General features: G+C 36.5%; 3 protein-coding genes, 1 long non-coding RNA gene and 1 pseudogene across 4 annotated transcripts; 3 read left to right on the forward strand and 2 right to left on the reverse strand.

Moving 5' to 3' along the window:
* Positions 1-253: 253 nt before the first annotated feature.
* On the forward strand, positions 254-1419 carry LOC122090294 (nicotianamine synthase-like). Its single transcript, XM_042660050.1, has one exon. It carries the CDS (start codon positions 311-313, stop codon positions 1163-1165), a length of 855 nt encoding a protein of 284 aa, XP_042515984.1. The 5' UTR covers positions 254-310; the 3' UTR covers positions 1166-1419.
* Positions 1420-3499: 2080 nt separating this feature from the next.
* Positions 3500-3595, reverse strand: LOC122072402 (annotated as a pseudogene).
* Positions 3596-5048: 1453 nt separating this feature from the next.
* LOC122072091 (putative two-component response regulator ARR20) lies at positions 5049-11589 on the reverse strand. The gene is made up of 7 exons (XM_042636636.1): positions 10715-11589; positions 9167-9319; positions 8326-8667; positions 8168-8244; positions 6735-7434; positions 6219-6352; positions 5049-5559 (listed from the first exon to the last, which is right to left on the reverse strand). The coding sequence occupies exons 1-7, from the start codon at positions 10884-10886 to the stop codon at positions 5548-5550; spliced, it is 1590 nt and encodes a 529-aa protein (XP_042492570.1). The 5' UTR covers positions 10887-11589; the 3' UTR covers positions 5049-5547.
* An 820-nt stretch (positions 11590-12409) lies between these two features.
* LOC122072316 lies at positions 12410-19685 on the forward strand. The gene is made up of 2 exons (XR_006138379.1): positions 12410-12671; positions 19365-19685. It is a non-coding gene; the product is annotated as an uncharacterized LOC122072316 (long non-coding RNA).
* A 1911-nt stretch (positions 19686-21596) lies between these two features.
* Positions 21597-23713, forward strand: LOC122072315 (TIMELESS-interacting protein; the record flags this gene model as incomplete). Its single annotated transcript, XM_042636912.1, is given in 3 exon segments — positions 21597-22059; positions 23214-23336; positions 23614-23713. Coding segments are annotated over 3 exon segments (550 nt in total), but the record flags the coding sequence as incomplete, so codon positions are not given.
* Between the last annotated feature and the right edge of the window lie 3470 nt (positions 23714-27183).

Genomic DNA, 27183 nt, shown 5'->3' on the forward strand with positions numbered 1-27183 from the left:
TTTCCTGAGTGTGAACACAAACCATCCTGGAATCTGTAAACGTCATCTTCTTTTACAAAATCTTATTGAAACCGTTGTGTGAAAGGAATCAAATCATCCTCACCTTTCATCACCACATCCATACAAGCACTAGACCTTCTCATCATAGAACCAAAAATGATAAAATGAAATCAGTCACTACCAACTGTCTCAACTGTCAACCTTTATAAATACCAACTGTAGCCTTCCAGTGTCACACACACACACAACACTCCTCTCTCTCTCTCTCTCTCTCTCTCTCTCTCTCTCTTAGTTATATTTTCAGTCATCCATGTCTTCCCTACAGCGATCCATCTCTGAAAAATATATGCCTGAAGAGCTTCTAATTGCTAGGGTCACACAGATCCATACCAGTCTTAGTAAATTAGAATCCCTGAGGCCATCGAAGCTGGTTAATACCCTCTTCACTCAGCTAGTGAATTTGTGTAAACTTCCATCTTCAATTGACATCAACAACTTACAAGAAGAAGTACAACAAATGAGGCAAAGTCTTATAAATCTTTGTGGACATGCAGAAGGCCTCCTCGAGCTTGAATTCGCCACTATTCTTGTCAACATACCACAACCTCTACAGCATCTTAATCTCTTCCCTTACTATGAAAACTATGTTAAATTGGCTATCTTAGAGTACAACATTCTAGTAGAGAATGGGGTAATAGAACCCAAGAAGGTTGCCTTTGTTGGGTCTGGTCCAATGCCTCTAACTTCCATTATAATGGCTACCCATCACATGAAATTCACACAGTTCAACAATATCGATATCGATGAATCGGCGAATGATGTTGCTCGATGTATTGTTGCTTCAGATGTGGAGTTAGGGAAGAGGATGAAGTTTGAGACAAGGGATATAATGGAGGTGAAGGAGGAGCTAGGGGAATATGATTGCATCTTCTTGGCAGCTCTTGTAGGGATGAACAAGGAAGAAAAGGTAAAGATTCTTGGGCAGATGAGAAGGTATATGAAGGGTGGAGGGTTTTTGGTTGTGAGAAGTGCAAATGGGGCAAGAGGGTTCTTATACCCTGTAGTTGATGAGAATGACTTGCTTGGTTTTGAGGTGCTTTCCATCTTTCACCCTACTAATGATGTTATCAACTCAATTGTTCTTGCTCGCAAACCCATCTTCTGAACAGGAAAGAGTTTGTGTTGTCACATTAAGTTGACTCACTTCTATCGGCTGGGGTTTCCTTGTTTCAACCTCTCATCAAAGGCTTTCTTTTTCACTTTTTTCATTTTTCACTTTTCTTTTTTCTTTTTTCTTTTTTTCTTTTTCTTGTTTTGTTTCATGTGGTGGGAAGGGGTGTTGTGTGATGATTGTGGTGTTACTTTCTAGCCATTTTGTCATTGTGAAAGAAAGTTATGTTTGTATTACTTGTTTATCAATTAAATTCTATTATTGTATAAAATGAGAATCTAAAACAATGTAGAAAACAATGAAAATCGTAAACAAATAGTCACGTAGTGGTATACAAGGATTTATGTGATTCGACAAAATTGCTGTGTTCATAATGAGAAGAGATCTACTTCATTATCAATAGAAAATAAGGTTACAACTTACAACTGCTCATCTTAACACTTCTCTCATATTGATTACAATGAAAGAATCCTCACTACACGTTTATAGTGAAACCCCATGTAGATAATTTACGGAACACCCATATAGCCTAAAAAACTCCAAGCCTATACAACCTCTTAATGGCCATTTAAATTCAACCCATAAATGCAAGAAACGGAATACAAAACATGGCAACCCCAACTAGGGGTGTCAATCAGTCGAGTCAGGTTGGTCTCGGTCGAGCTCGACCAATTTCTAGGGTTGCACTGTGAACGCTCGTTTAGCTAAACAGGCTTAGCTAGCGTTGGCATGGTACGGTTGATAATCGGTCCGGTTAGTCTCGATCTTTAATCGAGCTTCCATAAACGAGCCTTAATCGGGCCTTAACTGGGCTACAGACCTATTTAACTTTGAATGGACTTTAAATAGGTCTTCTTTAAAATTAGTCTTTTAAATGTGCTTGAAATGAATACTAATAAAATGAGGCAAATAGGGGCATAACAAAGAAAGATCCCATAGTTACTAAGGTACTCGGTCTTTAACCCAACAGAACTCAAATCAATTAAACTATGCCTACACAACCCAAGTTGAACAAGTTTAAATCAATTAAACTATGTTTGAAAAAGATGAATGTTTAAATAACAATCACCACCATCTTAACTATACATATCATATAGCCTTAGTACTAAATACAAATAGTATTAAAAAAATTAAAAAATACAAATAGTATTAAAGGGATCAGGCTTGTAAATATGTCAGGCCTATCGAGCGCCCATCGGGCTAGATGGCTGCACCGTATACTACCTGTTTATAAACATGTCAGGCTATTAATCAGGCCAATCTAGGTCAGACCATGATCGGACCTACCAATGCGGGCCTAGAATTGACACCCCTAACTCCAACTTGTGAATCAAAATAAATTCTTCTTCCACTTCATACTTAAATCTGATATGGTACAAGGTTTGACATCTACATATACAGGGAGAATTAAAAAAGAATAAGTAGATTACAAGATGTGCAGAAAATTCTTTAACTACTTAGGCTACATGTCATTTTCTTTTTTTTCATAGAAATCACATCAACTTTCCGTTTGTTTAAGGAAAAATATTGAAATAAACAAAGGCATCGACGCTATTAAAATTATACAGGCAAAGTCCCATGTAAAACAGCGGAAAGACAAAATTAAGATGGAGCAAAGCGTAGAACTATGTAGAAACTGAAACAGGATGAACAGTTCAATCACCAGTTTATAACTTTATACTTCCCGGAATTATACCTTGCACTGTGATTGTGCAAGTCTCCTTATGATTCAAAAGAGAAATTACTTTCGGATAAGTATCTCATTTTTATAATTTCATCTTAAAATGAGTAGAGAAAATAATTAAAATTAAAAAAGGATACTTTTTATTTTTATTTTATATTCATCTCCATTTGATGGCATTTGACAATTTTAATGAACCTTTAAATCAAAATTTGAGTAACTTTCTAGTATATTTTGGATTAAAATTTGGCCATTGATATGTATGTGGGATCTTTTATCACATTGACTAACCTGTGTAGTGTCAAATGGCGAATAGTAAAATGTTATACTTCGCTAGGCATATTGATGCCTAGAAAAATCCTTTTTCTATATTAATCATCAAACTTCACTGTGAATTGATAGGTTTCAAAATAATATGATCTAATACAATCTAATATTACCAGATAAGTTACAATATTTTTTTGTTGCACATGTTTTTTTGTAGGAGAAAGTTTTCTTCCACCCATGGAATAGGGTTCACCCACTCATCTAGGATCATTATTGTTCCCTACTAAGCTATCCACTACTGTAATCAATAACATTGAAGGGATTCTCCTTCACCATGGATGAAAGGGAACTAGATACCCTTTTTTTTTTTTTTAAATAAAAAAAATTTAGACCATTTCTCGATTTCTGCACGTCATCCTTGCACTGGCTAATCTTCTCTTTATCATTTCAATTTAATCTGATGTCTCCGAAAAGTCTTTTTGTTTCATTTAAATTTCTCAACTTGCCCTCTCTTATAAAAAATCAAGTCATAGGAATTAATATAGGAATTATTATGTTGCTATCATGATGTTTAAGTCCTTTTACAAATAATGTCATAGGAGTGCGTTTTTCTTTTAACGATTTTCTGTTGGCCATAAAAAAAATTTAATGTTGAAGAAGTTATTAATACCATTTCTTCTATTCTTACTCAAATTTTGTGGTGCCTTTTTCAATAGAGAAGCAATTAGTACAAGCGATAAACTTCTTTGAAAGGTAGCGTAGCCTCTATGCCAGTGTGGAGGCCAATGAAAGTACACGTGAAAGCATCAACAAGGGTAGGGGTGTCAAACGGATTTAATTTCCATTGGGTTGAATCGATTTCGATCTAGGAATGAAGTAGACCAAAACTAAACCGTTAAGAAACTTCAATTATCAGTCGATCTTGGTTTTGGTTCAATCTAATTTTGTTTATTTTGGTTTTTCAATATTGGGTTAATACTTATTTAGATCAGTTTGTTTTTAGGGTTGAACCCCGATGAAATCTACATTCAGAGCCTATAGTGAGAAAATATTCAATACAAACACTTTAAATCATCTTCCTCAAGTCAAACAAGTAAACAACTAGGAATAGGATATTGATGTGATGTGTTCATGTTATAAATTGTAATGACAAAATAACAAATATTGAATCAATAGATAAATAGAGTTTTATAGTGAAATCATTGTTACAAATCAAATCATTATAAAGAAAAAATAACCTAATATTGAAACCAATAGATAACTAACTAGTGAGAAGATAACTAATATTGAAATAAAAAAATTAACTCTACAATTAAATCATTGATTTAACTGTCTAACAAATTTTGTATAGTGACAATGAGATCAATGAAAGCATTGTTGTAATATACAAACTAGTTTTCCTATTCGTAACCTCATATTCATTGATTTGTAACTATTTCCCTCACAATTTTTAACATTGAAATCAATGGATGGATAATCAATCAACTTATAAATAACCTCATAATTAAAGATTTTTTTTATCGATTTTTTTTTATTCGGTTACTATTTGGTTATGGTTGGTTCGGTACAGTCCGATTTCCAATCATTCTCATCATACCTCAGTCCAAAACCAGCCCAATAGGGATCGATTCAGTTTAATCCAGGTTTTTTTGATCAGTTTCGGTTGATTTTATAGGTTCGGATTAGGTTTTGAAACCTTTAAATAAGGGTGGGATTTCGTCCTTCATGAGGGGTGGGAGATCATTTTTTCCCCACCCTTTCTTCTTTTTCCTTTAGCATAAATAGAGATACATTTGGAAAGGCAATTAGTCACCCATTTGCTGATGCACCAACGAAACACCTCCAAAACAACCATTTAAGTCATTGATCAGTGATCGAATCAGGTAGAGATATGCCCATGAAAAAAAAAAAAATGTGAAATCCATAGCATTTATCCACAATATGTTTTCTAATTTGGAGTAAAAAGAATCATAAAGTAGAGTTCAACAGAATCTGAAATCACACTTCCAGCCTTGGACATGCAAGGTTCAATATCTACAAGACTTTCAACATTTTCAATTCAAATGAACTAAGCTTCTGTACGTAACAATGAATTAAAATTAAATACATGGTTAACATTGAAGTGGACATTTTATTATAAAAAAAAAAAAAAAAAAAGAAGAGGAATTTATCTGATTTTCCCCCTTGAGCCAAGATCTTTATACCAAAACCAAAGGAACATATTACCCTTACTAGCCCACAATAAAATATATTTCAGCTCTTACAATAATCGTGAAGTGATTTTTGTATTGCTTGAAAAAGGTTTTGATGAACTGATGATGTCTTCTGGTTCCTGGTTTTGCGAAGCTCCAAAAATTTGGAAAGAAAGTCATATGCAATTCACTCCTTCATGGTAAAAGGCCAACTATCAATCACCTTGCCGCGACCATCATTTTTGGAACTGTAAAATTTGATTCCATTGGGTTATAAAGCAGTTGTTAGAACAAAGTAATACTAAATGGAGGAATAATTTAATAATTTAAAAGTGGTTGTTGCCTATATGTACCTCTCCTTTCTCTCTCTCTCTCTCTCTCTCTCTCTCTCCTCTCTCTCTCTCTCTCTCTCTCTATATATATATATATATATTTATTTATTTTTTTAGGGTAAATTACATCTGAGATGCCCGGAATTTGCAAAATGGAGGTTTCAGGTTCCCTAAGTTTGAAAACTGATGTATAAAGTTCCTTATTAACAGATTTTGTTCTAAATTAGATTTATTTCTAATTTTACTCCTGTAAGCCACTGATTGGGTATCCCGAACACCCACCAATGACCACCACCGACCGTGATTGTCCTTCTCTTGCGAAGCACCTACGTACATTCGCCCCTCCTAGACCCTGCAATAGCAGGAGCCTCGTGTATTGTGTTGCTCTTTTTTTTTGTGCCGACTTTCAGTGAAGGAAAGGATGGGATGTTGAGATTAATCGTTATCAAATTGAAGGGAGCTTGAGTTTGGAGTTTCAGGGGAAGGTGGGATGGGGTTGCAGGGAGTGTGGAGGTGGTGGTGTTTGCCTGTCTTCGTATTACCACCAAAAAGAAGAAAGGGAAAGAATATCATACCTGTCTTATAATTGCATGAAGGTCTTCTTCATCTATAGAGTTTTCTGATTCCAAGTGGCCTGGAGGATGATTCATGGAAGTCATATCGTTACTTTCCATGACCTGTTCTAGGCTGAAACTCTGGATATCATGCCCTGCAAAATTGAAATTTATTATAAGTGAAAAAATTTCTTTTCTTATGTGTTCCTAAAAATACATGTGGAAATCTAACTATTTCCTAATATTATGTGCATGTTTATGGGCTCTAGATGTTACTGCCATTGTTTTTCAAAGAAAAGAAACACATTCATGGAGACCTAGAATATCTTTTAGACCCCATAAATTTTTTTTTTCGTAATTCATTAGAAAAAAAAAAGTAACTCAGTGCATGAGGCTCCCGCTACTGAGTTACTTTTTTTTTTTTAAATGAACTGCTAACAAAAAAATATATCATAGAATGAAATATCTTATATGTTGGTGCTTAAAAAAATAAATAAATAAATAATATATATATATATATATATTAATTATAAGTACCTGAAAGAAAGTTTTGAACTGATTCACTATTTGAATCATGTTGAAAAATTGTACTTAGCTCAGTTGAAGCAGCTGTTGGAAAGGTAGATGATGCACTAGAACCACCAAAGCATATGTTAGGGTATGAAGTTGATGCAGATCCATTCAAAGCAAAATTGCCTGAACTAAGTCCACTACTAGCATTGTAAAAGGGAATATGGTGAGAAATCTCCTTGTAATCATCAAACATTGTGGTTCTTGGAGGAAAGTACTGATACTTTAGCCCATTAAAATCTGTGTGGTGATGTAAAGTATCCATCCTTGAAGGAATATTTGAAGAGAAATATGCAAGCCCAGGATTAATATGTTTTCTCTGCCATATTTGATCTGCAATTTCAGGAACCTGTTGATAATGTTGAAGTAAAACCCCTTGATGGTTTAGAGCTGGAAGAACTGAGAAAGGCTTAGGATTTGATGGAGAAATGCCAGGAAAGCAAGAATTATTCTGAACGAATCGACTTTGTTGAACTGACCCCAGATTCTTATAATAATCCTTGAATTCAAATCCATCTGGCTGAGGGATTCTCTTAGTATCTTGGTCATTAGAATATGTAATGACTGTACTTGATGCTTGTCCATTGATTCCATTTGAATCAACATTTTTACAGCTTTGTTGGCTTTCTGTAGCAGCATTGTTCTTCTTCATAGCATTTCTGAATTTCTACCATGAACAGTAAAAATTAAAGTGAGGAAAGACCAAATCACAACATTATAATCATAATTTTCGAGCAATTACAATCTTCTATATCTTGATGTAAGCAACTTATGCATCTTATCTTTATGAAAAATTGATTCTATAACATTTTTATGTAAAAGTTTCCATTTTAAAAAAATCCAATTGCTTTTAAGTGAGGTGGCCTCTTGTGGCTGTTATACATGATAGTTGGTTACCCACAACAGATTTGAGACTTAATACTCTCCGTTACATGCAGGCCTTCTTTGTGGGCTCTGTCTTTTGTTGGTGGAGCAGGACCCATCATTGACGGAGGCTCAGCATACCTCTTCTGATACTAGGTTAAAGCTTTCATCTTAAAACCAATTGGCTTTAAGTGGGGTGGCCTCTTATGTCTCTTATATATGGTAGTTGGGAAACCTACATCCGATGTGGAATATCTCAATATTTTACAATAACATGTACAATAATTCATAGCAGGTGAGGCTATCACCTTACATCCAACCAAGGGGCCATTTTAACCATCTGAACTCACAAATCAATGACAAATCTCTTGGATCATATATTGCTCAAATGTTATCCAAATTGATTGTAAAATAATTATTTCTTTCGAAGCCATTCATTCTTAGTTATTTGATTCAGTAGGCATTAAAAGACTGAACTAAGTTAATCAATGAACAATAAAGACATAATACTAGAGGCATTAAAAAACTGAACTCACCTGAAGATGGCTTGCAACATTTTCTCTAGAAACCTCTGGTTCATTAATATGTTCAAGTATCTTCTTAGGAACAGCCTCTGTAGAAAAAAAATATATTAATGGGAATTCTAGAATAAGCTTATAATATAATATGTTACAAACCCATAAGAAATACTTACTATCTATTCCTATTTCATGAACTGCATCAATGAACTTCTTGTGTAGTTGAGGTGTCCAAACAACCCTTTGCTTTTTATGGTTTGAAATGTCTTCACCATGGTCATTGTTTAGAGTACTTTCTTTCTCCTTGCTTTGCTCTCTTTCTCTCTTGATAGACTTAGAATTTTCATCTATAATTTCCTTTTTGACAATTGATTCATTGGGTTTAAATAATTTTTTTCTAATCACATGTTGCCACAAGTTTTGGATCTCTTCCTTTCTTATGGGTTTTATCAGGTAGTCCCGGGCTCCATGCTTTATACCCTTCATGACCATGTTCTTGTCATCATTTGCAGACATCACTGCATTTTGATATGAGGCAAAAATACTTAATCCAACAAATTGACAAATAATAATTAAAAAAATTAAAGAAAAAAAAGGAGAGAGAGAGAGAGAGAGGCATCAAGTGTAGCAATTTCTAGTTCACTTAGTAGATTTATATAGAAGCATGTCAATCCATGTGATAAAGGAGCTCATATTCATCTCATTGGTCAACTATAATCTTAAAATAAAGGGTAGTTTGTATGAGCTGAAAATGGACTAGTAAAATGTGCGTGATGTCTTCTATCACATGACTCACATTCATATAAATTTGTAGAGTAGTAAGTAGTTATTGGCGTGAACATAAAGTTTTATTCTTTCGAGGTAGAACTATGTGAAAAGAAATTAAATTTGAAGATAACATACAAAAAGAGAGGATTTTATTCAAATAATTTTCTTTACACAATTTTTACCTAGAAAGCCATATTTTTTTTTCTTTTTCAAAATGCAAAGTGTGACATAAGATTTTGATTAACTCACTAATTACGGGTATGTCCATTTCCAAACTAACAATCTCCAATAGCCTAAACCCATCCATGTCAGGCATGTGAACATCAGTAATCACAATATCAAAAGTATCTTTTTCCTCCCATAATAGCTTTAGTGCTGTGGCTCCATCCGAGGCAATTGTAACTGCAATGCATTCAGGGGAAAATTGTTAAGGAAAACATAGCCAACTTATGAAAAATGTCAATCACACTTTTACAATTTAAGAAAAAATGGTTATCGTAGTCATCACGGAGTCTAGGCAAACCAAGGCCGCCGAGGAGAGTCAAAAACTAAGACGACACCAACAAGGCAGCTAGGCAGTAGGCACCCATCCAGAAAAAACGAAGTGCAGCTGATTGACACTGGTGCTGGAGCTTATCAAATTATAAGTTGAAAGTAAAAGGTACAGAGGAAAGAAAGCTCCTCCAGTGTTTGGACCTAGTATGATTGAACTTCTAAGTTTTATACCTAACAAAACCAAATTTTTAGTTTTATCTTCATGCACTGTACTAGATAATAGACTGGTTTTTCTCAAAGCACTTAAAGAATTGTGGGAACTCTCAAACACAGAATGTGAATTTGAGTATTGAGAGCAACAACACTGCTAACACTGAAAGGATAAGAACAAAAAGGGATTGCTTCTTAACAACAGCCTATTGCATTATATTGAGCTTCAGACACCTAGGGACTTGATTACATTGGTGAGATGGGCAATACAATGATAACAGAAAGAAAGTTCTGATGGAGTTTAAAACTAAATTTACTAGGTTTGATGGGTTTAGAACTAAATTTTCTCAAAGAGCTCAACATACTATTACTGTTACGCTGCTGATTTGATTGACCAAAGTTCATCTAGCTCGACATCAAAATTTTAGTGGTTATTTTCTTACATGTTAGGGGTTGTATGCAAACAGGGAGAGGATTTTTTTGGGCTTTATGGCTGTTACATTAAACTACTTTTATAGGGTTTCGCTATAAATTTGCAGCTAGGTTCTTTCTCCGTAATCATAATCTGAGAGAAGCGTGAAGACTATAGCAACTGTAACCCTATTCCCCATTAGCAATTGCATCTCACCATAGACTAGACAATCTTGTTGAACTACATAAATCATTGTGTGCAGTTGTTTTGTTTGCATATTCCATTATTTTCTGCTCCATTTTAGGTTTTCATTCTCTACAAAAACATTGCTGGGCAGCCCGGCAGCGTGCCCAACCTGTTCCCACAAACAATTCATCTTATGCTGCTAATCTGATCGATCAAAGTTCATTAAGCCCAAAATTGATTGATCAAGAAGATTGCCTCTCCTATTTCTAAAACCAATTTGGATCATGGGAGATTTATTCGGTGGCTTCATCAAAGATCAAATTAATCACTTTGGGATGGTCTTAAAACTTAAAATCTTCAAGTATAGTTAGTTACAGATTCTGTCCAGGAATGCAGGAAACCAGTGATAAACTAAGAACAATCATCAAAACTAAAGGCGAAACAGAGAAAAATCTTTCTTTTGTACAAAAAAGAAGAAAGATAGAAGAAGAAACCTTTGTAATGGCAACGTTGCAGAACAGCCTTAAGCATTGTGAGACAAACAATATTATCATCTACAGCCAAAACCCTCATCCCATCAGGAAAAACCTCCTTTTCTTTGCTCTCTACAGATTCCATAACCTTAGACTGATCATCTTGTTCATCTTTCTCTGGCGGATGATCCATTCCCAAAAAGGAAGGAGAAAATAAACTCAAAACTCACAAAAATCTCTCAACACTCTCCCAAAAATTATACCCTCAGAGTAAGATTTCACAGTATATAAAAATAAATAAATAGAAGGAGAACTTATTACAATCACTGCTGTAGTAGTGCTGTGTGGATTCTCATAGCAATGGAGTCAATAACAGATTAAATACACAAAATCTTCTATTCTTCAAAGAAAAAATCTATGAGAGTAGAAAGAAAATCTTCCGTGCCTTGAACTTTCCAAATCCCCTACTTTCCAAATAATAAAGAAAAAAAAAAACTAATTTCCATAAATAAGATTGTAATATAGTAAAAATTTGATCTTTAAACAAAGATGAAAGTTTCTCTTCCTTTTTATTTTTCGCGATGAATTTAGCTTTTTCAGAAAGGAAACTACAGAGTACAAAATCAAGCAGATGGGTATTCTCAGAAATCAGCAAAATAGACAAGTTCTTCATCCTTTTTAAAACAAATTTTGAGATGGGTAACCTCTCAATAATTCGGGTCTGCTCAGAAAACCATTATCTCATAACCCAGTTGCTCTATCATTATATTTCTCTGTAACTCCTGCTGAATTGCTCTGATCGACATTAAAAAGCTTTGGATCCTCTGTTCGAATACATTTTAATTTCAACAATTCAGTGGCAACGAACCCAATTTTTCGATTGATCCACCAGATTTTTTTTTTCGTTTCTTTAGATAAAACGGCTTATCTTCCACTAGAATTGGTTTTGCTATGTCGATGCTACCGGAGTGGGGAAAGAGACGAGGGAATATTTTTTCTGATCGTGGTTTCAAGTATCGTATCGTATTGTATCAGTATTGTGTCGGTGATATTATATTGGTATCGGTTGAGACTGATACCTGATACTTGACCAATCCGAGTCCATCACATATATCATTTTAGGGGTAAAAGCGTAAAAAGTGTACGTTTTTTCAAAAAGCAAAGGTAAAAATGACCGATACAGACCAATTCGATTTGATCCACATCAGTATCGTATTGATATTTTCAAAAACCAATACCAATACTTGTACCAATAACTAAATCATTGGTCCTAATAGAGGCTTGGGTCTTCTGGCTTGTCTCCAATTCTTTCTCCACCAATTCTTTAGTCCACATCTTGTATAGCGGGCAATATGGTTTCTAAATATCGGTATCATATCGGCCATATCGCTTGTATCGTATTGGTATCAGATGAGACTGATCCTCTATCCCTGATTGATCCAGATTGGTTATCTATATCATTTCATGGGTAAAACAGTAAAGGTAAAAATGATACACACTTATCCTCTCTGATACCGATCTAGATTAGATCGATATTGACAGATATCAATATGGAGAACTAAATTCATGGTAGGCGGTGAAATGCAATGAAGATCGAATGACTGAGAACATTTGAGCACATGCCCAAGGGCTCACAATTACCCGATGGTGTGGCGGCCACACGATTTTCACACTCAATTCTTCGTCACCTGTTTTCATTAGATCCAACGGCTGTAGATGAGCTGTAGATGAAATTACTTTTTGAACTTTAAACCTATATTCCCAGAACCCCAAACCACCAAACCACAAAATCTGAAACTGGGAGAAAGAAGGAAACGAAGAAGAACAAGGAGGAAGAAGAATCAGGTGATTTGACGAAAGAGGAAACGAAGTAAGATTTTCGGTTCTGCCAATCCTCTTCAGTTATCGCTTCCCCTTCGTCTCTGAGATTCACCGTCTGCAACTGAAGTAGCGCCCTCCCGTTCTTGCTTGAGCTCTGGTAAGTGAAACCTTAACAAATTGGAGTTTTTAATTATAGCCTGACACATCAGGGATGTTGCCCTTCGCTGTATTTTTTCCCAAAAATTTGAATTTATGCCTTTTCCTTTAGCAGATCGCAGACATTAGCGACAGTAGCATTAGGTTCACCTGAATCACAATGCTCAATTACTATCACAGTGGGCTGTTTGCTCAGCCCAACTGGGCTATCCATTTCATGCCATTATATCTGATGTGCTTCCTCCTCCTTTTTCAGTGGTTGAATGGAACTGTTTTGCAAGGAAATAAAAAAAACCACACTACAAAGAACCCCTAAATCACAGAACACCAATGATCACAAACAGAGAGTTAGAGTTAGCTTAGCAAAAACGAAGACACCAACTACCCAGGGTCGAGGGATTCCTCATTTTTTATTTTTTTATATTATATATATATATATATTTTTTTATATTTGAAAAACTGATAAGAAATTTCAGATAAGAGCATTGACAGTAACACAGCCATCCCTTAGCGTTGGTGTATTTATTTGTGTATTTCTGGATAGATCCAGAGTTGTGAGAAATGATCTTTTTGATATCCACTTTGTCTCACATTTTCCAGCTCTGGGGATGATGAACCAGAGCCTTACCAGTATACGCATTGATATCCTTAGCCATCTAGATATTGTCCAATCATTTGGTCATACACTTTATTGTATGTTGTCAAGTAGTTGAGCATTTCATCCAGTTGATGTCTTCAAGAGTTGCATGATTTTATAGAACACTTCAGGGAAATGTTAAACTGCTGAGTTAAGGTTAGAAAAAATGTCATGATTGATTGTAATTTTGGTCTTAAGAGAACATGTGATGGTTGTGTTTCCATATGCCTCCTCTATAATATTTTTTTTTTCCTCTTACAAATTTCTAAATCCCCTTCTTTTCCTTTGCCTTTTCCCTTGCACCATATCTTTAATCCAATTAAAGTTGTTGACAATGACTGTTACAATTTTACTTGGCCTTTTTTTTTTTTTAAATCAGTTTTTCTTGATCTTTTGGGGTTTCAACCAATATCATTGCTTCAATTAGAATGTTAGGGTAAGAAGAATATTAGTCTCTATGCCATATATTATCAGTTTTTTCTTGATCTTCTCTATTTTTTTTCTTCCAATTATTCATTTGAGCTTGTCTTTTTTCTTTTCTCTAATACTTTATATTGATGGAAGTGGTTATGTTTAACCAATTGGTGTGGATATTAGGATTATGGAAGATTCAACGAGTTTGGATATTGAGATGAAGCCGCGGGTTGGCATGGTTTTTAAATCTGAGCAAGAGGCATATGATTTTTACAATATATACGAAAGAAGAACGGAATCAGTGTTAGAAGAGAGTGGGCAAATAAGAGTAAGCTAAATAAGAAAACTATGATTTCAAGGATATTTGTATGCTGCAAACAGGGAATTTGGAAAAGTGATAAGAGGGATATTAATACTGTCAAGCCTCGAGCTGAGACAAGAACGGGATGCCTTACACGCATGTAAATTGCAATTATGGATAATGGGAAGTACTATTGCCGTGAATTTGTTGAAGAACACAATCACCAATTTCACTTACCATCTACCAGTCATATGATGAGGTCAAGACAGAGAGTTTCCAATTTAAATGCATCTGAAATTGATTTGGCTGACGGTTCCAGTATCAAACCTAGGGACATTCATGAGTATATGAGTAGGCATGCAAGAGGCAAACCGAGCATTGAGCACATTCGACAAGATCAAAAGAATTATCTTAGAACTAAACGTCAACGAAATCTATCTTTTGGTGAAGCCAGGAGTTTGCTACTGTATTTTGAAAACCAAGTTAGAGACAATACCTCTTTTGCTTACTCATTACAATTGGATACCGATGAACAAATAACTAATATATTTTGGGCCGATCCTAGGATTAGAATAGATTATGCACAGTTTGGTGATGTCCTTAGCTTTGATACCACATTTTGCACGAACAAAAAATATAGGCCGTTTGGAATATTTGTTGGATTCAATCACCATAGAGTAATCGTGTTATTTGGGACTGCACTTTTGTATGATGAGACGACAGATTCTTTCAAATGATTGTTTGAGGCTTTCCTGAACCCTCACGGGCTAAAGAAGCCGATAACTATCTTCACAGATCAAGATGCTGCAATGGAAAAAGCAATAGTTGAGGTGTTACCCGAGACATGGTACTTAATGCAAAATGCTATAAAGAACATGAGCAACATGATGAAAGATGGCTCAAACTTTATGACAGATTTGAAAAAGTGTGTATTCCATTATGATGATGCATTTCAATTTGAGAATGCGTGGGGAAAGCTGAAGAGTGATTATCCTGTCGAAAATAGTTCATGGTTGGACCATATTTATGGATTTAAAGAAAAGGGGCAAAATGCTATATAAAGAAGACATTGACTATTGGAATGCGGAATACACAACTTATTGAAACTATAAATAGTGATATGAAGGATTACTTAAGGTCCAGCCTAGATGTTGTTCAATTTTTGAAGCATTTTGAAAGGGTTGTTGATGACAAATGTGTTAACGAATTGAAGACAGAGTTTGATGTAAAAAATAAGTTGCCAAGAAACATGTTCTCAAAATCACCTGTTATGGAGCAAGCAGTAGAAGTTTACACTCCTGTGATTTTTGAGAAATTTCAAGGACAATTTGAGTGGATTACTGCTTGTTGTATCAAATACAAGGATGAAAGACATATGATCCGTGAGTATGTTGTTTCCGTTGTTGGTCAAGAAGGTGAATTTAGAGTGTTGTGTAATCCATTGGAACAAATGATTCAGTGTAGTTGCATGAAATTTGAGACATTCAGCATTCTTTGTGGTCATGCGTTGAAAATTCTAGATGGTCTTGATATAAAGTATATTCCCGAAGCATATATATTGAAGAGATGGACACATTTAGCAAGAAGTATTGTTGTGCAAGACATTAAGGGAAAGGAAATTATGGAAGATGTCAATATGGATAATTCACAAAGGTATTAGACATCTATATCTTAAACTGGTTAAGATTGCATCAATAGTATCAAATTCATCTGAGGTTTATGCTTATGTGGACAACATTGCTGATGAGATTTGTAAACATTTTGAAGAAAAAGCAACTTTAAATGAACCACGAGAGACATTAGAAGCGGTGCCTAATGAAGATAGTCCTGTCAATAGGGTGAATTGCATTAAGAAAAAAATACGGTTGTAAAAGTGGGAAGCGTACAAGGGTTGGATGAAAAACAAAGAAAAGGAAAGTAAAAAATGTTACAAGTACCACAGAATGACAAACCAAACTAGTCCCAAACATGGGACTAGATCATGCTTCCTTTAAAGTAAAGCGGAAGTATCATGCTTCCTTTTCTTTTCCCCCATTACCCCTCTTTTATCTATTAAATCCTTTTATCCCTCATTTTTTCCTTATTTACATTTAGCTCCCTGCCCGCACTTGATATCCTTTGTGGTTTACTTGAATCTCCAGTAATTGCAATTCTGCCTTTCCAAAAAAAAAAAAAAAAAAAAAAAAAATTATTTACTATTCTACCATATATTCTTGAGTGCTATTTTGTTAATCATCACCATGGTAGCCAATAGTGAAGTTGTTCAGTAGCTGAATTCTTATAAAGGAGAAACTGATACAAAATTTGATGCTCTCACTAACATGGTCACGTCCCTAAAAACAATGGTGGAATCCATGCAAGTTTCTATTGATCATTTGGTGGCAGCAGATAAAGGAAAGAGTCTCATTCAATCTGGGGATTCTTCCAACACCACTCCACAGGATCCGCCAGTAACACTACCACCACCACCACCACCACCACCACCTCTACCATCATATGGGATTGGTAGACATGATGATGGAGCAGAGAGAGTAGCAAAATTGGATGTCCTTGATTTTTATAGAGACAATAATCCAGAATTGTATCTTGATTGGATTCACAGCTTAGATACATTCTTCAGATGGTACGGGTTGACTGAGGCTCGAAAGATCCTATTTGCAGAGGCCAAACTGAAAGGCACGGCTCGAGTCTGGTGGATCTAGCAACAACAACAGAACCAAACCCGAGGCATTGGTTTGGTCACTACTTGGGCTGAAATGTATGAAATCATGAATCGGCGATTCTTGCCTTCTGATTACAAGCAACGCATGCATCTCAGGTTTGCACAGTTGAAATAAGAGAATTTGACCGTTGAAGAGTATGTTAGATTTTATTATTTGGCCACTCGTTATGACTTTGAGTGGGATGAAGAAGTCTTAGTGGTCCAATTTCGTAATGGTTTGCACCATCAACTTAGTGCTGCCCTTGCATCTAGTCGACTACCTACCATAGAAGACGCCGTACAAGTAGCATATCAGGTTGAGGAAAGTCTGAAACGCCCATACAACCGGAGAAATTTTGTAGATGCTTTTTCTCGAGGTACTAGTTCCGTTTGGCAACAGTCTCCTACCCAAGAGAGGTCTTCTAGCAAACCACAGGTTAGTGCTACATCTATGGCCTCTTCACGACCTAGTCGGCCGTATTCTCCACCTCGACATGTCTCTGAAATGTCATCTTCACGGCCTACTCGTCCATACTCATCCCCTCGGCGTGGTTCAGATAAACCTTATGATTCTTCAAAATTTACAGTTCGGTGCTACTCATGCCATGGATTTGGACATATCAGTGCTTAATGTCCCAGCCATTTGGTTGCTTTTATTGATAAGGATTCTCCTATACCATATATTCCTGAAGAACAACTTGGTTCTGACACAGTTGATTTGAGAGAAGAGCGTGCAACAGGTGAAGTCAATGACACTCTCAGTGATGAAGACCAACATCCTTTTTGTGTCATTCGTCATGTGTTGACTACTCAGAAGGCCACTGAAAATGAAGATTGGCGCCGCAGTAGTATTTTTCAGACTCGTGTGAAGTGCAATGATCAGTTGCTAACCTTGGTCATTGATGGAGGCAGTTGCACTAATGTTGTCTCTGAAGACGCTATTCGTAAGCTGGGATTGAATACAGAACCACATCCTAATCCTTACAAGGTTGCTTGGGTGAACAACACTAATCTCAAAATCATAGATTAGTGTTTGGTCACATATTCTATTGGTGGATTTAAGGATACAGTCCAATGTGATGTACTCCCTCTGAAGGTGTGCCATATCCTTCTTGGTCGACCTTGGTTGTTTGATAAGAAAGTACAGTATTGTGTCTATGCCAATACCTATGCCTTCAAGCATGGCAACAAGACTATGAAGTTTCATCCTGCCAAAGATCTCTCTGAAATTAAGCTCAAGAAGATAGTGGGATCATTCCTCATTTAGCGTTTCCTTCAGACGGTCTCCTCGGTCCTTTCCCTAACTCGACGGAGTCGAGTTCTTTTCAGAGGAGGAGAGTTGATGCAGATACGACTGCCCTTTCTTGGTTGGACCAGCATAACCGGCTTTGGAAGCCAAGAGCCAAGAAGAACCGGTTCAGCCCAGGGTTTTGGTCCAACAAGGGTTAGAAATAAAATTAGTAGTTTACTTAGTATTTTATTTCATGCTTTTATTTTTCAGACTTGAACGTAGGAGTAGGATTTATTTCCTTGATTTGGTTTCCTTTTTATAGTTGTTTCCTAGTTTAGGTTAGTTTCCATTTCAGTTAAGTTTCTAATTTCATGTTCCTATTTTTCTACATATTGGCTGTAATCGATTGAAGATTTAGAGAGTGATTTTGATTATTGAATGAATGTGTTGAGTGTGATTCTCCTTTTTCCCCCTCTTTACTCTGATTTCCCTTTTTTCCCTAATGGTTCTCCATCAAGATGTCAATGCAAATGACCACTTGTATGCCACCAAAGTTAAACTTCTATATTATTGGTAATTGATACTTTTGAAAAGTTTACATTTTTATTACACAATTCAGTTTCATTATTGATGTATCTTATACTATTATTGCCTTTGTACAAGATACTCATGACCAATCATTATTTCAAGGATTTTCATCTCAAGCTTATCGAATATAGCCGTGTCCCCCTATAATAGTGATGGATGTTCAAATCATAGTTGTCATGGCGTCGCCAAGGCAGCGATTTGGTGTCCTGGCAGAAAAAGAAGTTCACGACAGTACTATGATTTACGTGACTCACAAATGGTGGTCGCCCTTGGCTGATAGGCGTCGCCATGACACCGCCATGGACGCTAAGTCACGCCTGATTCACTAGACGGTCGATTTTTTGTAAAATGCAGGGTGATTTTGATAGGGCTATGTTAATTTTTTATGATTTGATGTTGCTTAATGTTAGTTTTATATGTTATAGGGTATATTGTAGGCTTGTAGCATGCTAAATAACTTTAGAGAATAGGGAAAATAAAAAAGTAGCATACTAAATAACTTTAGAAATTAGGGAAAATAAAAAATGACACATGGACGATTTAACCGCCATGACAACGCCATAATGGGCGATTCATCGCCAAATCGATTAGCCACCCCTCGACCGCCTAGGATCGATTTGACGCCGTGACAACTATGGTTCAAATCTTATTTAATTTTGGAATTCTCTCTCTCTCTCTTTTCTTGAAACACTTATGGTTCAAGGATTTGGACTTGTTTTTCCTCTTATCTGATTTTTGTATCCTGTATGGTATATGTGTGTGTGCTTGTTTCAGAATTACATTTTTGTTATAGTGCTTGACTAACATGCATGGTTTATGCAGGTGAACCTCTAGCTCAAACGGTAGAGCACGTGGGGTTACACCTATGATATGGTGGTTCAAATCCACCAAGGCTTTGTCATATCGTATTGCCCTTTGAATGATTATTTGGTTTTCCACTTGGATGTCCCTTTTTTCCTTTTCCTTTTTGTTTTTTTGGCCATCTCTAAAGTAAGCACCTTCTGAGTATGTTGAAGTTGAATACATCATTGGATTTGGTATTTCAAAACTTCATGAATGAGATATAAGGGAACTTATAGTTTCCCTTTTGCACCACTATAATATTTACTTCAATAAAATATACAAAAGAGTTGAATTACAAAATCAAACTCATATGACCAACAAACTTGATTGATTCATTGAAATGTCCAGGCGCTTCAATATCAATTCCATAATTTGCATCACTTCCATCAAATGTTGCAATCCAACAGGACTTTGAGTCTCTCTTGGAACTTCAATTGGATCACCCCAAGAGAAGAATCGACATCCTTTTTCTAATTTGGGGCATTTTGTAGTAGAGTTTGTGTTTGTTATTGTCAGACTTTGATATCTTTATGGTTGCTCTTACTCAACAATTACACTTTTTCAATCTTTAGGTATTCTTGGTTGTCACTGACACTAAAGGTTGACATTTTTTTCTTGAGAAACAGATCAATGATGAGGAAAGCCTAATGAACGGAGATATTCAAAATGGACATACAGTACCATGCGTTGGATTCAAAAATAGAAAGTTGCCTATGTGATTACATCAAGCTCCACTTGGAATAAATTTATTCAGTTCAGACAGAATTTGGAAAAAGAAGTGATGTCCAGCAACCAAAATTTTATGACGTGAATATCCTTGACTGTCCTAATCAAAAGTCAAGAATCAATTTATGTACATATATTCTACAATTCAAATTGAGCTTGAATATTTATAAGTTAAATGATGGGTTGAATACTCTAGGAGTTTGGAATACAAGAAAAAAGCACTCATTAAAATAGGATTCAATCCAACAGAAGAGCTAAGGGCAACAAGAAAGGAAAAAGGGGATATTATACTGAGATATAACACTTCACACAAAAGGTAGAGGTCAAGAGGAAGGCAAAGAGATCATATCAGACATGGCTATGAAGGAGAAAAAGTTTGGGTGTTTTTTATAGATTCAGATAAAACAAAGCAAAGTTTGAAGCAAGAAGACATGTTTATGTTACCCATAGATTAAAAATAGCAGAATTCTGACTTCTGAGGATTGGTTGGCAGAAAGGCAACAAAGAGAGCAAAACAGAATAAAAACAAATGGGCAGAAGATGAAATCTGAAGAACCCAAGTTCCCAAATCTGTAAAAGAAAATAAAATTACTCAAAAGATGAAAGGAGGAAATACAAAAACAAAGTTGTTTCCTGGAGGTTACCAATTCCTAACTCCCAATAGCCAAATTCTAAATGGATAGATATGCAAATCAAATTCGAATTTTCAACATACTTACGTACCATTGAACTTGGTTTACTTTCTTTTCCTAGTCATGTGATGACTGCCTTGCCCTCCTTCTAGTGTGAGTGCTTCTGGCTCCCAAGGGAGTGCTTTCTAAGCCTTCTAAAACTAGATTTAAGACCTAAAGGTAAAGATGTTAATTGGTTTGGTTCCATGTAAACGGTTGGATTAGATTTGGTGTAAGATTTTTTTAGTTAAAACCAAAATCGAATCCTTTAATAATGAATAATTTCATATATTAAAACTGAAACCATTTATAAACGGTTTTCTTATGTTTTCTAATTTTTTATCCAAACAACTTCTTTACCTTCAAAATTCTTGGTGAAATGGATTAAAATTGTAACATTGAATGAATTATTTAGGTAGAATATACGTTAATCAATTTAATGGTTTATTTAAACGGATTAACAAGGATTGAAACTTTAAAACCAAAACTGAATCACGACTTAAATTTTAAAATTAAAATTGAATTATTTAATAAATGATTCAATTCGATTTCGATAAATAGTTTGGGTTTCAAATTCACATCCTTACCTAAAGGGTTCTGTATGACCCTGTCTCCTTTGGGTATCAAGATACCTAACATCGAGCCCTTCAAAATGTGTGTATGCCTTGGCCTGCAAGGCCCGTTTACCTAATTCAGTGGAAAGAATGCAAAACTCTAAATTGGTAAGGACTGATAGGCTCGACCAAAACGAACCAGGCTCAAATGGTTTTTTTGACACCCATGGTTGTAACGTTACCATGTGAGGATATTCCTTCCCAAAAATCACTTCCCGCCATGAGAAGTGATTTTTTCAATCTCTTCCCGCCATGAGAAGGAAACCCACCAAGGCCGCCCCTTGTAAAACAACAAAGAGGAGCCGTGGAAGCGAGTGAGACAAGAAGAATCTAGAAATGGAGAAACCCACCGCCGACGCTCCCACCGGCTGCTACAAATGCGGCCGTCCAGGCCATTGGTCTAGAGATTGTCCATCCTCTGCACCAGACCCAAAATCAAACTCCGATTCCATCTCTAATTCAAACCCTAACTCTAAATTCTCTCGTCCATATTCCCAGAATAGTAGTTTCCCTCCCAGACCACAGAAAGCTTCTGAGAAACCCAAGAAGCTTCCAAGAACAAGACCCAAGCTCACCCCTGAGCTTCTCCTCTCCAACGATGGCCTTGGCTACGTCCTTCGCCATTTCCCTCGCGCTTTCAAGTTTGGTGGCCGTGGTCACGAGGTACATGTCTTACAAATTATGGGTTTTTTTTTCTGTGCTTTTTGTATAATACACCGACGTATACAAATATTGTAGCTTTTGGTTGATTTATACGAGGATGGAATCTCTGCGTTTGGGGTTTTCTATTTCTTTTGTTTTTTTCCCTGGTGGTTTTGTGTTATTGGGTAAGTCATAGCACATAATTTCTGATTCGATCTGGACTTTGATATTGTTTTTTGATTTATGGATACTGGGTTCCTCTGGGTTTATGGTAGATGTAACACAGATGTCGATACTATGATTGCAGCTTTTGGATTTTCGATTTAGTTGATTTAATTGGATTGATGTGATCTAGGTGAGTTTGGTTTTGTTGGTTCTCTGATTCTTCTCTCAAACGGGATGTCTACATTTGGGTTTCTCTTGGTTTTTGATAAGTTGAAACGTTATTGCGTCGGTTAGGTCTAGGCAAAGCACTTCTAACCTAGATCTGGACATCGATCGTAATAATTTTTTTTTCATATATACTATACAATTGTCTATACCTTGATTGCAGCTTTTGGCTTTTCAGTTTGATTGATTATTGGATTGATTTTTATCCACATTAGTTTAGTTTTGTTGTTTCTTAGTTATTCTCTCAGATGTGATCTTTGTATTTGGGTTTCTTTAATTTTAAGTTTTCAGTTGACATGGAAAGATGGGGCTGTGGCAACTTACTACAATCACTGCCTGTATATTGCTACTCACTTTTCATTTTTGACAAGTTCTGGGTTTTCATAGGGCTATGGTTTACATAAATTCTCTGACTGCAGCTTTGGTTTTTAATTTTGTGGATTGAGTTAGATTGATTTTGATCTCTGGGTATGGATTTGTAGGATCTTTGATTCTTCTATCACACGAACTTCTGCAGTTTGGGTTTTTCCTTCTGAAAATTCTAAGTGCTTTGGTTATAATGATGATGAAATTTGGGTTTTGGCAATTATCACTGCATTGGGTGATTGGTAATGACTATAAAGAAAAAGGGCGTACATGGTGCACGAGGCTCCCACATGTGCAAGGTCCGCGTGGCGAGAACTACGTAGCCTTACCCTAAGAATGCGTTGCTTGTTATTATGTTGTTTATTGCTCCTTTTTTTTCTCTTTGTTTTTTTGAATGATCTGCAATTGGGCTTATGCAGGTTCGGGACCTTGGGAACCTCATTGGATTATATTCTCAGTGGCACAAGCATTTAATTCCCTACTACTCCTTTGAGCAGTTCATACAGAAGGTTGAACAAGTTGGTGCCACTAAACGTGTCAGGGTAATAGATCCTCTGCTTGGTTTGTAATACTGGCATATTCATATTAGAATGAGTTATACTAAAGGCACATTTGGGGTTTGTAAGAACGTTATGTAACTATTTCAGTGTTATGTGGACTAATTTTGGGATTTCTGTACAATTTTCCTAAAGATCATTTATACTGTGATATAGATTCATTGCTTTATTTGGGCCTGTGTCCTTTCGTTTTCTTTTTTTCTTTTTTTAAATAATTTGTTGTAACTTTGTGACTTATATTCAGAAATATGATTTTGAACAGACATGCATCAGAGAATTAAGAGATAGAGTTGCCAATGGAGGAGACCCCTCAAAGTTGCATGAACCTCCAATTGAACATGATGTTTTAAATAGTGAGCCAGGTATTACGTATTTGGGATATCTCAACTTTTATCATAACTTGTTGGTGATGCTGCCAGCACATCTGGGCATTTGGGCTGGCATATGTGAAGTGTTGCATAACAACAAGATCTAAATAAATGTATTTATAATATCTGAAAATAAATTGCAGTGTTTATTGTATTTTTGAATTAGAATGCCCCTGTTTTGAGGAGAGAAATTGGGAACCTCAAGTCATGGTGCATGCCAAAAGCCCTTCAGAGAAAGCAACTCTTTATATGGTTTATGGGGTTCCTAGCTGACTTCCAACAAAGCCTTATCCCAATTTAATGGGTCGGCTACATGGATCCAAGCAAGGACAAAGAAGAGAAAAGGAAAATGTTATGGGAAGCAAAAGACAAAAACAGTAATAAAGTAGAACTGAACTAGATGGGTTCTGCCGCATGGATCTTCGCTCTCTAATTCACTCTATTCAAAGCCATACTAGGGAGCAAACCTAAATTGAGCATATCTTTCTTCACAACCTCCCCCATGGTCATTTTTGGCCTGCCCTTAGTTCTTTTAAATTCCTCAATCCGGATCAAATAATTTCTCCTTATCTTTGGACATGATCATACCACCTTAAACGTTCTTTTAGATTGGGGGCAACTCCGAAATCCATTATAATATGCTCATTCTTTACTTTATCCTTCCTTGTCTTCCCGCACATCCATCTTAGCATCCTCATCTCTGCTATATTTAGTTTGTCTACATACCGCTTTTTAACTGCCCAACATTCTGCCCCGTACATCATAGTTGGTCGAATGATTCTCCTATAGAATTTTCCTTTGAGCTTTATAGGAACATGTTGGTCGTACAAGACTCTTGTTGCACCTCTCCACTTCATCCACCCCACTTTAATTCTATGTGCCACATTATCATCAATATCACATTCTTTATTAATTATTGACCCCAAATATTTAAAACAATCACTTTGTGGTATCTCTTTAGTCCTCATATCGTTATCCCATCGTAGTATGACTAAAGTTACACATCACATATTCCGTTTTTGTTCTGCTTATCTTAAATCCTCTTGATTCCAAGGTAGATAATGCAGGAGTAGATTGCAAGAAACTACCCCAGCAGTTTATAACCCCAAACAATACAAATAAGAGTAGAAAACAAAGAAATAAGACCATCAAATAAACCTCCAAGGATATAATACCCCTACAGGAGCAAAATCAGCCCAAAACCCAACCTGATAGGAGAGAGAAAGACCTGCTATAGAGTTGGAGAGAGAGAGGTGCGGCTAGGCCTGTAGGGCTCCAATTGAGTTGCAAATTTGATCAATTGTAGGGTTCACCAATGGTACAAAAACCCCCAAATATGAAGAGCTTTTGACGGCTAGTTATGGAGTTATGAAGGTTCTTGATTTCTGACCTAGGAGAGAAAATCAAGAACTTCAGAAAAACCAGAAGTGAACAGCGGCTGATGGCTTCCCAACAAAGATCGAGTGGCCCTCTTGAAGAGTTGAACCAGTCCTTAAAAAGCCTTGCAGATCAGACCTCAGATTTGGCCAAAAGAAGAGATCGATTGGTTCAAGAATGGGCAGTTCTTGATGATCGATCTTCAAGGATAGGTCTGAATTCTCTGCGATTAATAGTTGCTGTAATAAGTGAACATAAACAGAATTTTAACTGCAGAAAATAAGAGGAGAGGTAAGGGAATGTGGGGGAGGAGTGGCTGTCTCAGCTGGGGCTTCTCACCCACAATATAATGACTGCAATTTCCTTTATTCAAGTATGAAATTATGAGTACATAGGCTCCTTTACTAGGAGCTAGTTTTCCAATAGGACTAGACACTCCTACTTCAACTAGGAGCTAGTTTCCCAATAGAACTAGACACTCTTACTACAACTAAGAATTCAAAATTGGATTAAGAATAATAAACCTATGTGGAAAACAATTAGAGTCCTAAGACAATTTGGACTCGACATACCACTTACTCAACTTGATGGGCCCAATGGCCCACTAATTAATTAAAACAACTACTAATTATTCCCCTAGCCGATGGGCCCAATTGGCCTTTATTTGTACTTAGCCACTCAGGTGGACCAAGTAGGGGTTCGGCTGGCTTCTTGGCTGGACCCTAGCCACTCAGGTGGACTAAGGCTGGACCCTTCTTCCTCTCATATTTCCTCCCATAATGTGCATCTACATCAGCTCCCCCTTTCTTAGAATCATTCAACTCCGATGAATGGGTAAGGGACATGTAGTGCTCATAGAGGTCCGTGTCAAGGCGTTGAAAGTCATCGGCATGGATCCAAATACAATCCTCTTGTGGTCTACCTTTCCATTTGATGAAGGAGTAATACCCTTTGCCCCCACGAACTGTGGTGAACTTGTTGTTGAGAACATCTTCGATGACATCATCTTTAGGGTTTGCAAATTGAGGAAGTTTGAGGGTGTGTTTAGTGTCACCGTCATCAGAATGGTGTCCTAAATATATCGTCAGATCAGCTATATTGAAGACATTGTTGATCTTTAGAGTAGGAGGTAGCTCTAGCTTGTAAGCATTAGTGCCAATGCGCTTCAAGACCTTGTAGGGACCTATGTTCCAAGGATGGAGCTTGTGCATTGTACCAAGAGGAAACCTCTCAAGTGGAATTCGAACCATTACCATATCACTAGGTTGAAATTCCACGTAGCGACGATGTCGATTAGCAGTTGCTTGGTATCCGTCATTGCTAGCAGCGATGCGACGACGAACATCAACATGTACCTCTGTGATGTGTCTAAGGAATTCATCGGCTTCCACACTAATATGGGCCTGAGGTGGCAAAGGTACCAAGTCAACCGGTCGTTGAGGCTGCAGTCCAAGGACAATCTCAAATGGTGTACGACTTGTGGTGCAGTTGACGGAACTATTATAGGCGAATTCAGCAATGTCTAGTATAGATGGCCATGTCTTTTCATAGTCTCACACTAGACATCGGAGTAAGTTGCCAAGACTTCTCTTCACCACTTTGTTCTGTCCGTCTGTCTGAGGATGGAATGCAGTGGAGAACTTGAGTTTAGTATTTGTTTTCAACCATAGGGTCTTCCAGAAGTAGCTCATGAACTTGACATCCCTATCTGAAACAATTGTCTGTGGTAGACCATGTATGCGCACTATCTCTTTGAAAAAGAGTTTGGCCAAGTAACTTGCATCAAGAGTCTTTTTGCATAGGATAAAGTGTGCCATCTTGGAGAAACGATCTACTACCACAAATATGGAATCATACCTTTCCCGTGTAGGTGGTAAGCCTAGGACAAAGTCCATGCTTGTATCTTGCCAAGGTGTGTGTGGAACGGGCAGCGGTGTGTACAATCCTGTATTCTTCTTTTCTCCTTTGGCAACTTGATTAGTGCGGCATCTCTGTATCACATGTTGCACATCCTTTAAGAGTTGAGGCCAAAAGTATAAGTCTTTCATCATGGAATATGTTTTGTCCTTACCAAATTGTCCACCCAT

This window comes from Macadamia integrifolia, chromosome 2 (genome assembly GCF_013358625.1).
Source record: "Macadamia integrifolia cultivar HAES 741 chromosome 2, SCU_Mint_v3, whole genome shotgun sequence".
NCBI classification, from domain to species: domain Eukaryota; kingdom Viridiplantae; phylum Streptophyta; class Magnoliopsida; order Proteales; family Proteaceae; genus Macadamia; species Macadamia integrifolia.